This window comes from Triplophysa rosa, linkage group LG1 (genome assembly GCF_024868665.1).
Source record: "Triplophysa rosa linkage group LG1, Trosa_1v2, whole genome shotgun sequence".
NCBI classification, from domain to species: Eukaryota; Metazoa; Chordata; class Actinopteri; order Cypriniformes; family Nemacheilidae; genus Triplophysa; species Triplophysa rosa.
In genome coordinates this window covers 15,855,980-15,870,050 of record NC_079890.1, presented here as the reverse complement: position 1 = coordinate 15,870,050, position 14,071 = coordinate 15,855,980, and the positions used below count along the sequence as shown (strand labels likewise).

The 14,071-nt window shown below is 37.7% G+C and overlaps 1 protein-coding gene across 1 annotated transcript in view; it reads right to left on the bottom strand.

Moving 5' to 3' along the window:
• Positions 1-6,510: 6,510 nt before the first annotated feature.
• Positions 6,511-14,071, bottom strand: part of dok4 (docking protein 4) — a 55,355-nt gene continuing 47,794 nt past the window's right edge. Inside the window, exons 3-9 of the mRNA XM_057342932.1 lie at positions 12,808-12,915; positions 12,125-12,239; positions 11,833-11,952; positions 11,449-11,638; positions 10,512-10,650; positions 10,255-10,372; positions 6,511-9,779 (exon numbers count right to left, since the gene is read on the bottom strand). Of these exons, the coding sequence (XP_057198915.1) occupies positions 9,637-9,779; positions 10,255-10,372; positions 10,512-10,650; positions 11,449-11,638; positions 11,833-11,952; positions 12,125-12,239; positions 12,808-12,915 (933 nt within the window). The 3' untranslated portion in view covers positions 6,511-9,636. The remainder of the gene's footprint in view (positions 9,780-10,254; positions 10,373-10,511; positions 10,651-11,448; positions 11,639-11,832; positions 11,953-12,124; positions 12,240-12,807; positions 12,916-14,071) is intronic.

The following is a 14,071-nucleotide window of genomic DNA, read 5'->3' as shown; positions in this document are numbered from 1 at the left end:
CAATAAACAGTCAGCAAGTGGATTTAAATACATCAAGATTCCTGGCACTGCGTGTAAATAAATCAACTGACTGTTTTGTCCATGCTCAACGGATTTTGAAAAGATTATGCATTGAACAATGTTTGGCAGGAACAACACGGTGTAATTAAAGAGCACAAGAGCCAGAATCCTCAGAATTCTCTTCTTTTCATCAGGGGTGACTGAGACTGAATGAGATAGTGCCCTCCATGAACCCACAAAGCAGAAGACAACCAGTGGATATGGTATCAAAAAAGGAATGACACTGAAAAGAAAAGCATATTCTAACAGCTTTTTAAAGACAAGAATCCACATAATCCAAACGCCAATCATAGGAATAGTCCAAACAAGCAGGCATAGTGGAAAACAATACTTAGGTGAATGATGAAACCGGTACCAAATAGGGTATGTTATCATCACATATCTTTCAAGAGAGATGCAGACCATGAAGCCAATATTAGCTAGCACGCTGATAATGTAAATACTCCAGAGAAGTTCAGGTCTGAGACTGGGTGTACAAAGATTTAGGAAAGGTCTGAAACAAATCTGTATGATATCAGAAATAAAGAGGTTTACAATAAATATAGGAACATCTTGGAGAGATCTATACAGACGGCACAATCCATAAACTGCCAGAGAGATGACAATGAATTCAATAAAGAAAAGAATCCAGATAATCACAATTTCGGCTAAGGACAAACAAAACATCTTTTTTAGTAGTGTCCTGTTTAAATCATCTATTATCCAGGAGAATGAATCGAACTCCTGTTGGATTGTCCTATTGGTTGAGATTCCAGGAAAAACCATTTTCTGTCTTGAGCTCTAGATGTTTAAACTGCAACAAAAACCAAGTCATCTTTTAAGCGGTTCTGTCACATTGTTAAGCTTGCATTTAAATCTAAAATTTAAGGCTTTCCTTTGGCTCAGTGGTTAGAGCAAGATCATGGGTTCGATCCCAGGGGATTGCACATACAGTACTTAGACACAACGTAATGCAATGTTAGTAGCTTTGGATAAAAGCGTCTGCGTAAGTGTAAAATTATTGTGCAAAGCACGTTAGAAACATGTTTAAACATACCTTGATTTTTCTGATGAAATCACTCTTTCCCATTCGTATATTAGGAAAGTGAGGCTTGACTTGAACTGAAATACATGACAAGGACAATTCAAAAGAACCATACATTTGTAAAGGTTTTGAGTATACATAACACACGAATTTAATTACAAAAGTAATGACAAACATTTATAGTTCACTCATTCATTATTTATCATGAATGAAAGAACAATGAGTATATAAATTCTCAGAACATGAATACTGATATGAAGACATAATGAGCCAAAAAGAAGACTTTACCTCTTGATGCTGAGCTGCACTTGGTTGAACTGAACTGAAACAACAAGTGAGAGAAAGACACTGATTCCTAACATCTCTATTATCCAGTTCTGTTTTCATGACCATCTAATCGAATTGAATACATTTTCAGGCTCATATTTGGATGACATTTCCAGAAATGTGATTATGCAAATCGATGTTAGTGGATTTTAAAGATAATAATAAGGAGTCAGTAAAGTGGTCAGATGGTAAATTGTTTCCTATGCTGTCCATAATATTCAATCACAGAAACATGATACTGTCATGTCTCATCACTACATTAAGTGCATATGCATATACTTACAGGAAAATCTAATATATACAATGTACAGGAAAAAAGTATGAATATAGACTGTAAAAACAGAGGAAATTCAAAGAGCTTATATTCACCAATCATGCATTGCTTTCGAAAATATACAGCTAATAATTTTATTTACATAAATCATTTCTCACATTTTAAGTATAAATGTAAATCGCATGAGAAACCCCAAAATGTTTTAATTATTTAAATACTTGGACATCATATCCAGAGTCCAAAATATTCGCCTGAATAAAATCAATCGCCTTTCCAGATATTTTTGCTAAGTTTCAACATAAACGATTGAGCATGTTATTAACGTCCTTCCTTAGGAAAACATACAGCAAACAGTCAGCAAGTGGGTTTAAATACAACATGATATCTGACACCTGATACTATATTTGTAACGAGACCTGATCTGTCTCAACTAGCATGTTTATATTTCCTATTTCATGAGGGTGAATCAAAAGTGAAAATAGCCAAATCATTTTCCATTTTATAAAAACATTTATTTTATTTTATTGAATAACACCGGCTAAATATTTTAACACATACAGTATATTACAACACACACTATTATTAGTAAGAAAACTCTTCCAGAGGGTTCATGGTAACTTGCTCAGATATATGCTCCTTCAGGTATCTGAACTGTCACAGAACTGGCATGCCTCCATAAATTACTTTCCTTATAAATGTAACTTTTTCCTTACAAATGCGGAAATGTGTGGTTCAGTACACCAATCAAACTATCAACACATTTCTAATCATGATTTTATGGCCCATCTGCCTTTAGGGTCTTCATTCGATGAATCCTCAGAAATCCCTGTCCTGGACAGATGTCAGTGCTGGACATACATAAATCATCTCTGTACTTACCAGTACATTTGGTCTGAGTTACAAATGTCACTATAATGAAGCTTTCAGGACCAGAATCTCTCCAGGGTCCTGCCGGCTCTTTATCTATGAATATATGTGTATGTATAAAAACTCATGATGGGATTACTTGATGAGCTTTTATAATTTTGTCTCTTGAGAATAATTTATAATTTCCTATCAGACATTTCCCCTATAAAACCTAATTTTGGCATATGTTTCTGGTGTATGGTTGGATGACCAAAGACCAAATACTAGACTAATTAAATCTTATAGTATTTGTTCTATATGTTGTATGTGTGAATCAGACTGTGACAAAAAAATCTGCTGTTTAGGATGTATTAGGGACCGTTTTAAAACAATAATTCTGCAGTGATGATGTATGATGATGATGTTCATCCAGTTTGTCAGTGAAAAGCAGTTTTCCCATTGTCAGGTAGGCTAAGTGAATTGTCACAACCATAATGGAACTGATACATCCATAACAGTCCACATTCCTCATAAATCAAAATTATAATAGCCTAACTATTTTGTTTTATAAAGAGCAATCACTTCTCCGTGGGTATTTTGCTTCTGGTTTGTACATTTCAAATCACACAAATCCAACTAATGCTCTCTCTCTCTCAAACTTGTGTCCTTATTTGTCATAGCGCATGAGGCATCAGGGTATTCAGCTTAAATATAAACAGTCCAATATATTGGTTTAAGTATACGTTTTGACTGAAATGTCACATCCATAACGCAGGAGTTGCCCATGTGAAGTACTTGTTTTTAACAAGTAAGGGTTGTGTCATTCTTGAAATTTTGATAATTTGTGTACAATCAATCCCAGCGCTTTTAAGCTTTACAACATAAACATCTAAGCATGTTATTAATGTCCTTCCTTAGGAAAACATACAGCAAACAGTCAGCAAAGGGGTTTAAATACAACATGATTCCTGACACTGCATGCAAATAATCAAAATGTGTTTTTTGTACTTGTACAATGGATAGTGCGAAAATTGTGTTTTTAACAATGCTCGGCAGGAACAACACTGCATAAATGAAAAGCACAAGAGCCAGAATCCTCAGAATTCTCTTCTGTTCATCAGGAGTGACTGAGACTGAATGAGATAGTGCCCTCCACGAACCCACAAAACTAAGGACAACCACTGGATAAGGCATCAAAAAAATAAAGACACTTAGTAAAATTGCATATTCCAGATGCCCTTTAAATATAAGAATCAGATCAGCCCCAATTAAACCACATGATACTACCCAAACTAACAAGCACAATGGAACAGAATGACCAAAACTACGATGAAGTCGGTACCATACAGGGTATTTTATCATTACATATCTTTCAAGAGAGATGCAGACCATGAAGCCAATATTAGCCAGTATGCTGATGATGTAAATATAGAAAACACATAAAATCCCAACACTCATTGTGCAATAATTCAAAACAGGCTTGGAACAAATCTGTATGATATCTGTTATGAAGAGGTTTATGACAAATATTGAAACGGCATGGTCAGACTTAAACAGACAGCACAGTCCGTAGGAGGCCAGAAATATGACAACAAGCTCAATGGAGAAAATAATCCAGACGAGCCCTGTTTCAGATGAGGATGCACAGAGAGCTTTTTCCATAAATGTCCAATTTAAATCTTCCCTTAACCATCCAAAGGGGTTTAATTCAGCTTGAAATGCCCTCTCAGGTGAGGTTTCAAGGGAGACCATTTCCTGTGCCTTGAGCTTCCAATGTTCAGACTGAAATAAAAAGAATTGATTTACCTCTTCAATTTACGTGTGTTTTATGTGGATAATACAATAGGCTACCAGAATGCTTGAATGATTGCGCTTGAAGGATTTGAATATAAAGCAGGTTACTTATTCAACTATTATACAAATGCTTAGTACTTAACTGTATTATCAAGAATATGGATAATTTTATTTCAGCTTCACACATTTATGAACATTTCACAAAAACAATATTTAATAATATGTCTACAGTTCCAATAAAATCTATCAATTGCTGAACAATAAATAACATTTCATATTCATGTTTTTTTAGTATACATGCAGTCATGTGGTTTGCTGTTCATAGCGACATCGTAAATGTACATTATTTATGTCTATATATTCTCAAATATTTTATAGTTATGTCTTTCAAGAAAACAGCATCTATTCTAGGAAATTTGAAAAATAGCCATGTGAAAACAACATTTGTGACTACTTAAAGTAGCTGATTTAATTGATTTATACACTGCCCATCCAAAAAAAGTCACCACCTGAACTAAGCAAATAGGTAAGAGCCTCCCAATGGATCGGAGGTCTAGGTTCAGCAACGTTATGTGCCCAAAGAATGAGGTCAGCTGACCTGAATATACTGAATGCCCAGATTATTCCATTAATGAGTGTTTTCTTCCCTGATGGCACGGGCATATTCCAAGATGAATTGTGAAAATTGTGAAAGAGTGGTTCAGGGAGCATGAGACATTATTTTCACACATGGATTGGCCACCACACCTTAACCCCATTGAGAATCTTTGAGATGTGCTGGAGAAGACTTTGCGCAGCGGTCCGACTCTCCCATCATCAATACAAGATCTTGACAAAAAATGTATGCAACCTGGAAAAATTGACATTTTGGACATTGCAGAAGCTTATCGAAACGATGCCACACAAAAATGCGTAATCAAAGCTAAAGGCGGTCCACGAAATATTAGAGTGCGTGACTTTTTTTGGGACGGGCAGTGTATATAAATCTCAAACGGTTTCTTAACCTTTAAGTTAACAGTACAAAAATGTTCCCCTCATGCATGTACAGACAAAAGCACTAAGAAGAATGATTTTATATGCAAAGATCAGAAATGACAGGTTTTACCTGATGCTGAGATGTTGGTTGATGATGGTTGGCAGTAACTGTGTGAAGAAACACTACACAGAGATGGAGGAGCCAGTGTTGCTTTACTAGATCCATCCTTCATGATTTCTGCACTCACAAATCCTCTGTAATGAGCAAACCAATCATGTAACCCGAGAAATATCTGCTCGAAACTCAATTAGCCAAACATTCAGTGCGCATTTGATGATAAACAGAATGCTTGACTTAAACGCTGCTGGTTTTCAAATATTGACAGTGATGTACTTGACAAGCATTAACATTTCCGAATAGAAATGGCTTCCTGTGTTGTGCTGCACTTTAGTTAATCTTTAACTTTTACAACATACACTCTTGTCACTTTCATTGTTGTTACTGAAAACCAAGCAAGAATCAAACTTAAATGAAGTTAGCAGTTTGTGCATCAATACCCAGTGAGGAGCCAGTTAAGACCCAAACTAAAAGAAAAAAGAGAAAAGCAGACAAAAGTGTAAAATGATATAAACCCTCCGGACAGAAGGAAAACGATTGAGGAAAGATGGAAGAAAGTGTGTGCTGCAGCCTGCCTACATCACATTCCACCTCTCATTCTTAATTGATAACACTGGCTTTATATTCTGCCTCCACATTAACACTGTGAGCAATGATTACCAGATCAATCCGATGGAGGTGAAAGTATAGGCCCGTATAGAGTAACTGGAGGTTGATCAGGCCACTCAGGCATTCACAAAAGGTTAACGTGGTTACAGCATTGGTTACAATATGGTACATAAGTTGCTTGCTGTTCTCGGTAGATTCACTTAAAAAATAAACCATTCAAGAGATAAAAAATACCTACAACTTGACCATGGCGATGTAATATTGCCATACTATATTTGTTATTGATCTGTTCCATCTCAACTAGCATGATTATATTTCATATTTCATGAGGGTGAATCAAAAACATAAATGGCTACATCATTTTCCATTTTATAAAAACGTTATTTTATTTTATTTAAAAACGGCAACATATTTTAACACAAATATCATAGAAGTTCTTGTTAACTTGCTCAGATGCCTCAGGTATACATGCATCTAAATTGTCACAGAACTGGCAGGGCCTCCATTAAATAACTTTATCCTTACAGCGTGGTTCAGTATAAAGCAAACAAAGCTTCAGCACATTTCCAATCTTGATTTTAGGGATTTTAGGGTCTTTGTTAGCTGAATCACTCATGAAATCACTGTGTCATGGACAGATGTCAGTGTTAACCTTTGAACCAGTGCTGGACATAAGTCATCTTGGTACTTACCGTACCAGTACATTTGGTCTGAGTTACTGATGTCAGCTAATGATGCATTTAGGACCAGAACATCTTCAGGGACCTGCTGGCTCTTGATCCATAAATAAATAAATCATGTTGGAATCATTACATCAATTTGATGAGCTTATGTAATTGTTTAGTCTCCTTACGGGAAAATGTCTGGTAAAAAAGTATAAAACATAATTTTGGCATGTACTGCATGGTTTTATGTGTATAGTTGAAGACTACTGTACATACTACAGTGTGAGCCTATATAAATCCTATTTGTATATGTTGTGTGTGAATCAGAACGTGTCAAGAAAGCTGCTATGCAAACTGCATTATAGGGACCTTTTTTAAAACAGCAATTCTGCAGTGATTCTTCTTCAAAAACAAAATGACTTTGTTCATCCAGTCTGTCAGTGAAAAGCAGTGTGTGGTGGTTGTTACAGCCTACAATGTACAGTACGTGTTTTTTCCAGTTGAAAGCCCTATAGCGGGGGCTTGTTCTCAGAGGGGTAGTACACATTCACATACTGTATATAATTGTTCTTAGCCTCAGCCTATACATCATTTGCATGACCCATCTGTATTGTATGCACATGGCACTTAATCTCCTGTATATAGGTTCATAGCACACATGTATATTGTCCATATTACTCAGGACATTATGTCCATATAGCACACACATTTGTAGATCATGTTGATAATACTGTATATATCCACCTGTAATTATCCCCATAAAACTGCTCCTATATGTACATCTGTCCTTATATGTAGATATTGTATTATCTATACATAATCCACAGTACTCTGTATATCTTGTCCATAGCACATACATCTGTATATCATGTTGATAATACTGTATATACCCAACTGTAATTATCTCCATAGTACTGCTGTACATACGCCCTTATCTGTACATTAGATTATCTACACTTACTGTATATAAAGCACTTGCTGCTCTTCGCACGTCTGGTTAGATGCTAAACTGCATTTCGTTGCCTTGTACATGTGTAATGACAATAAAGTTGAATCTAATCCAATCATTCAGGCCCCCTCAATAAAATGAACAGCTTATCAACATTATCAATAAGATGAAGCCCTTTTTCATTTTACATACAGGACATGAATTAACAAACACCAGAATGACTGTAAACACGGTTCCTCTTCTGGACCTGTAAAGATATTAAGCATAGTCACGCCCCCAGGATTGTAGCTCAAACTAATTCTGTGCGGGAAAAGATCTTGAACCAAGTCAATCACACAGACCACGCATTTGCTGTTTTAAGGTGCATACTGGGCTGTCTTTTAATTTCACTTTTATTTATATGAAGAGTGGAGAGACAACAGGGAATGAAGGGCCTGTTTTGGACGTTGGTGTGCTGATGTCCTCTAAGTCTAAACACAAAACTATTTTGGCTAACCAGCTTTACCAGAAAGACAATGCTGGTCGTCAACTTGAAAAGTTGTTTTGCTGATCCACCAGCTGTACTCCATATATAAACCAGTCTGACCAGCATTACAATTTAAGATGGTCTTTTAACCAGATGAAGCAAGATTGAGAAAAAAGCCAAACTCAAACTTCAGTTGCCCACAAGCAACTCCGCTATAACCACTAGGCCACAGCTGCAATATATCGAGACAGCTACAGCATGACAGAAACTAGAACAGTTAAGCTGAGAAGCTTAAACAAATGGTTTAGTCACGTATACAGACGTCTGAAGAGAAATAACAAAGGTAAACCTCGGTGATAAGACTTAATTTCATGGAAATTACCACCTCAGAAAATAGCAGACAAGCATGAAAAGCATGAAGAAACATTTATTGTGTGAGGCCTACCACCTTATTTGAGATATTTTCCTCATTTTGTACAGAGCTGGTAAAAACCCTTTTAAATATACAACTGCCGAGCTGCTAAAAGAAGATCTACCACTATACATGGCAATGTGTCTTGTGCTTTGTTGGTAAATTTTAATAAATAAATAAATAAATAGTTCATAAGCTATGTCACAGCCACCCCAGCTGAATATATCTGTCATTTTTGTTTCCCCCTCAGCAGGTATACATGTTGACCATATGACCCTTAAGATATCTTCAAGATAAAACGGTGCCTCTTTCTAAAAAGGTAAACAACAACACAAAGCATATGGATGATTTTAGCAGGGAGAGGATTCAGCTGTTCCTATCGTCCGGATGACGTTCTTCATTACATAACACAGTCTCCAAAGACAGTTGTATGTCATAACCAGTCATTTTAAATAAAGCAGAAGGAGAAAATAACTGATGAATATATGAAATGGCACTTTCACAAACCTTTACCTTTACAGAGTCCTGTGACTTGGGTGGGTCTTGCAGACATGTCCATTAGATTATGGCTAAAGCTTCTGATTGAAACAGATCTCATATTGAAGATCAAAAGTGTTCAAGCTCAAACTGGTTGAACTAGAACGCCCCTCAGCCGGGTCTGTGTCATTTCTGAAACGGCCTAGAATGAAGACCGCACCGAGGGGACTTGATAGGCGTCTACAAAACTCTTTCATATCTAAACTGTTTACCTCAGGGGACATGCATAGGGTTGAAGAACGTGCATGAAGAGATAGGTATTCAAAACCTACATAGTCTACTCCCACATAAACCCAGCAAAGGTGACCATATTGCGCTGGGAACGCTACAGAGTCAGATCCAACAAACTTATACTTTTACTGATCTCTCATGTATGCTTTAAAGGTCTGTGGGCCTCGCTTCATTTGAAGTGCTGGGAGCGTTCCCTCTTTCCGTGCCCTCAGAATCACAGGCGGGCTCAGGGATGGCTGAGGCAGACCCCTGGCCCAGGTGAAAAAGAGCTGATGGAAAAACATAGGGCAAAGTGCAGTGTGGAGGGAGGTCTAGAGTTAAAAACTGGTGCGTTTCTAAGTGAAGCTGCTCACTCGGTGGGGTAACTGGGGTAGTGCGTTGACGGCTGGGTGCAGTTGTGGCTCACGGGAAGAGTCGAGTGTCGTTCTGGAGGAAGACGTTTGGAGAAGAGGTCAGCGTCCACTCCGGATTGACTATCGCCATATATGTCACCTGCGTGAAGATGGAAAAGTTAAAGGGTAGGTAACACAAAGCACAAACAATAGAGAAATAATATGCAAAGGAGAAAAGTGGTGGGGTATAGGGTGTTTTGATGTCAGAGAGTTTCTAAACACGACTTAAGGAATCATGTATATTTCTGGCACAAATGTGCACACAACTACAACTATACAAGTGCAACATATTTACACTGTTTGGTTTCTAAAGTAATTGAGATGTTCGGGTATTAAGAAATCTTATGAAATGCATAAAGTAACTGAAATAACTACTGTATACAATGATTCTCTCAAAATGTGGGTAATAGACCCCGCCCCTGACATCCTTTTAAAATTGTATAGCTCCATCAACATTCAATACAAAGAGCATGCTGGAAAAAAGCAAAAGAAACATTTTCCCTAAGAGGGCCATTTAGCTTTATTGTACCAATCACCATTAGCACTAAGTTGCAGATTTCCTGTAACTATCTCACCGTTGGCAGAATCCACCCCTGCCTGTGATCCGGTGATGTGGTGCCAGAAAGCACTTCGCGGTAAAATTGACGTGGGGGTGCAGGGATACGACGTTCCTTCTGAACCCTTAGACAGGAGCTGAAGAGAGTGATGGGAAACAGAATACAATTGAGTTTTACATAAAGTATACATCTGCAGTGGTTCTAACATTTTTGATTTGCGCTGAATTATATGAATCACAGTAGAAGCATTGTGTATTTATGTAGGCTTCAATTACTTTGCTGTTTTTTTCCATTTCCATGAGGACTCTCTTGTGCTGCTCAGCTATAGCTAGAGTGGAAGAATGAACCCTTTGGTAGATCTGCTCTCCTTCTCTTGTCTGGAAAGTATACAGGCCCTCGCCACTGTCACACATCCTAAACAATGACAAGCACTAGTTTTAACAAGCAATTTATATTAGTCTACACGAAACATTATTTTGAAGTATTGTACTACTGGGAAAAAACAAACTAAAAGTGCTTTCTAAGGTTTTTTATGTCTTATGTACACGCATAGCCCCAGTAATAATGCTAAAATTCAGCTTTGATGACAGAAAATCTGTTCATCTTAACTGATATTATTTTTTAACACTGTTAAATGAATAGTTCAGCCAAAAAAGTAGATTCTTTAATTATTTATTTACCCTCATGTCATTCAAAACCTATTTCTTTCAGAACACAAAAGAGGATATTTTGATTGGTAACAAACAACATTGCCCCCCATAGACTTTCATTGTGTGCGCACAAAAAGACATTTCTCAAACTTCAATCTTCTTTTGTGTTCTACAGAAGAAATAAAGTAATAAACTAAATGAAGTAAGGGTGAATACATAAAAACGGTATGTTGTTGTTGAAATATCCTTTTAAAGTAATAGATACACTGTGTGTTACATTACAATGGCCACTAGGGGGCAGTGTTATATTACTTTTAAACCCTGTGGAAAAAAGGTCTCTCAAAGAGCATCCAGCTGGTAAAAGTTCTTTTATTATATGATCAAAGCACTAAAAGAGATAAGAACACTTAATCTGTCAGTGAATTCCTAGTAATCTACTCAATAAATCCTTTTAGGAGGCACATGGTTCAATGGCTCTTAACTGTGCCTTCCATGTTTATACACATGACATTCTTGCATTCGATCTGACCACAGACAGAACTAATCTTATCACATGCTATACCTGCCAGCCTCAAAAGTGAACCGTGTAGCATCCCGGCCGTAGCGTCGCAACGAGCAAAGTGGCCAGGTTACAAGCTTGGTACGAGGGTTGTGAATATCCCAAAGGTAGATGTTTTCATGTGTGATCTGCATCATACATTCCCCGTAGATGTCAAGATTAGGACAGGGTAGCAGGAACACGTTAAAGCGCTCTGGAACAACAGATAGTGGGAATTTAGTTACCAGGTTAAAAAAAATCGATATACGTGCGACCATGATATCACCACAAATCTAGGAATATACAGTATAACAGATATAAGACCTCATGACATGAAACAAACCAGTTGAGGTACATAAAACGTATTCTCACAGGTAAGCGTTTAGCCCAATGCCTACAGACTCTCACCTGTGTGTTCACACTGAACTCCAGCGGCCAGAAGGTCTGGTTCTCCAAGGCTGATGTCATTCAAACGCGTCCCCAGGCACTCAATAGACAAGGTTTTAAACCACTCTTCAGCCTCCAGCTCTGGTGTGAAAACCAAAAGATTGCAGTGGTGTCAATGAACCCATAAATGAGCAGTTCTTTCAATGAATATGTTCCATAAATAAAACAAATACTAATAGATGCAGCTTCTCAGTGTGCATGAGAGAAGCACAACATCAGTCTTCAAGTTAGAAATGTCAAAAACACAAAATACCTGAATCACAGGTGAAGGTTCGAGAAGTGTCGTCTGTGAAGACGATGGCCACTGCTTGCCGCTTGGTGTCGCGAGGCAATCGCGTCACGTTCTTCACATTGCTAATTTCTGTCACCTGTGTAGGTAAAAAAAACCACTAAGTCACAAGTCCTGACAGAGATGAACTTGGGAACAATTAGGAATGAATCATTTAGAAAAGTCCTGTGTAGTCTTCTCATTCATCTTTCATGGTATGTAGCGGGGAGTGGGAGTTGCAGAGTGCAGTGAAGTAAGGCAAATGAGACTGATAAACAGACAGAAAATCGAGACGTGAGTCAGCAAAAATAGCGTCAATCGTGGGGGGATACTTTTATTCAACATTGCTGCATTTATCTGTCAGAAGTTTTGACATTTTCTGCGTCTGGGCTTTGGTGTATGTGGATAAAAATGGACTTGCACTGTTTGATGTGAAGACATTTTTTTGGTCCGTATTGACTGGACTCATAACCCCCTTGACACTGCTTGTCTCGTTTTTGTAATCTTTTCTTTCAGTTCCATTGCATTGAATGCCCTGCACAAGGCTTTTAGTATAATTGGACAACTGAAGTGACACTTGAATGTTTTCCTTGAATGTTTCATTTCTCTTGTGGCGTTTTCATGGCTTGAATTAGAATTCGGCTGAACTGTTGCAGGGAGAAGTTTACCTTAGGACACGCTCTGAGGTAGGCAGACTTCTCATCTGGGTATTTCTCAAGTCGGCGAGGGCCTTTACTGGACGACTTCTTAAATACCAGCCAGCAGCGCCTGTAGATCTGAAATATACACACATATCGCAAAAACATAAATGGTTACCCTTTATATTAAAGGGGTCATATGACACGGCTAAAACGAATATTATCGTTTGTTTTAGATGTAATGCAATGTGTATACACGATTTCAAAAACGCTGTATTTTCCACATACCGTGCATGTTTGTATCTCCTCTTTGCCCCGCCTCTCTGAAACATGCAGATTTTTAACAAAGCTCATCGCTCTGAAAAGCGAGGTGTGCTATGATTGGCCAGTTAACCAGTGCTGTAGTGATTGGTCGAATGCTGCAAGCGTCTGAGGGAAATGTAACGCCTCTTACCATATTTGGAACATCAGGTTCCAAAGCAATTGTACTGACAGGTACGCCCACCTTACTTGCGTATACATTTGGGCGGTCTTAGTCAAATCATACCACGAACTGACGTGGATTTGTGGGGGTGTGGTTACACGAGGCGTTTCAGACAGGTCTGGGTGAGCATTCACTTTTAGATAGAATGCATCGTTTGTTCCGACACTTTAATTTCTGCAATTTTACGTGTCTCATACATGCATGGGCAACTTATAACACACCAAAGACACAGAAAAACACGTATTCGCGCCATATGACCCCTTTAAGGTACACAAATTTATCATTAACTACTTGCCTGCTTATTAACATGCATATTGGTAGTATATTAGTATGTATGAAGCAGATATGAATTATTCTGCATTGCTTTATTCTACATCCCTTAATCCTACCAATACCTAAACCTAAAAACTACCTTTAAAGCAGTAATTGGGAGTTTATTGAGGCAAAAGTCGTAGTTAATAGTTAGTAAATAGTGAGAATTTGTCCATAATCTAAAGTGTGACCATATAAATGTATACACTTTCTTTTTATTAATGCATAAAAAACATTTAGAAACGAACAGTGTCTCAGAGGATGAATTCTATCCAATGCTAAAAAATGTGAAATCTGATATTTGCTCATCACGAAAGCTTCTAATTAAACCTACACCAGTTGTGATCTGCCTTAACCTTTTTGTAAACACTGACTCTCCCTCTCTGAGCCTTCCTTCCATAAAAAGCTATTTTCTGTTTGTACCTCTGATGTCCTTCAACATCCAAACCTACCGTTGCCACGGAAACCTCCATCCATTTAGGCTAGCGCTCCAACCAG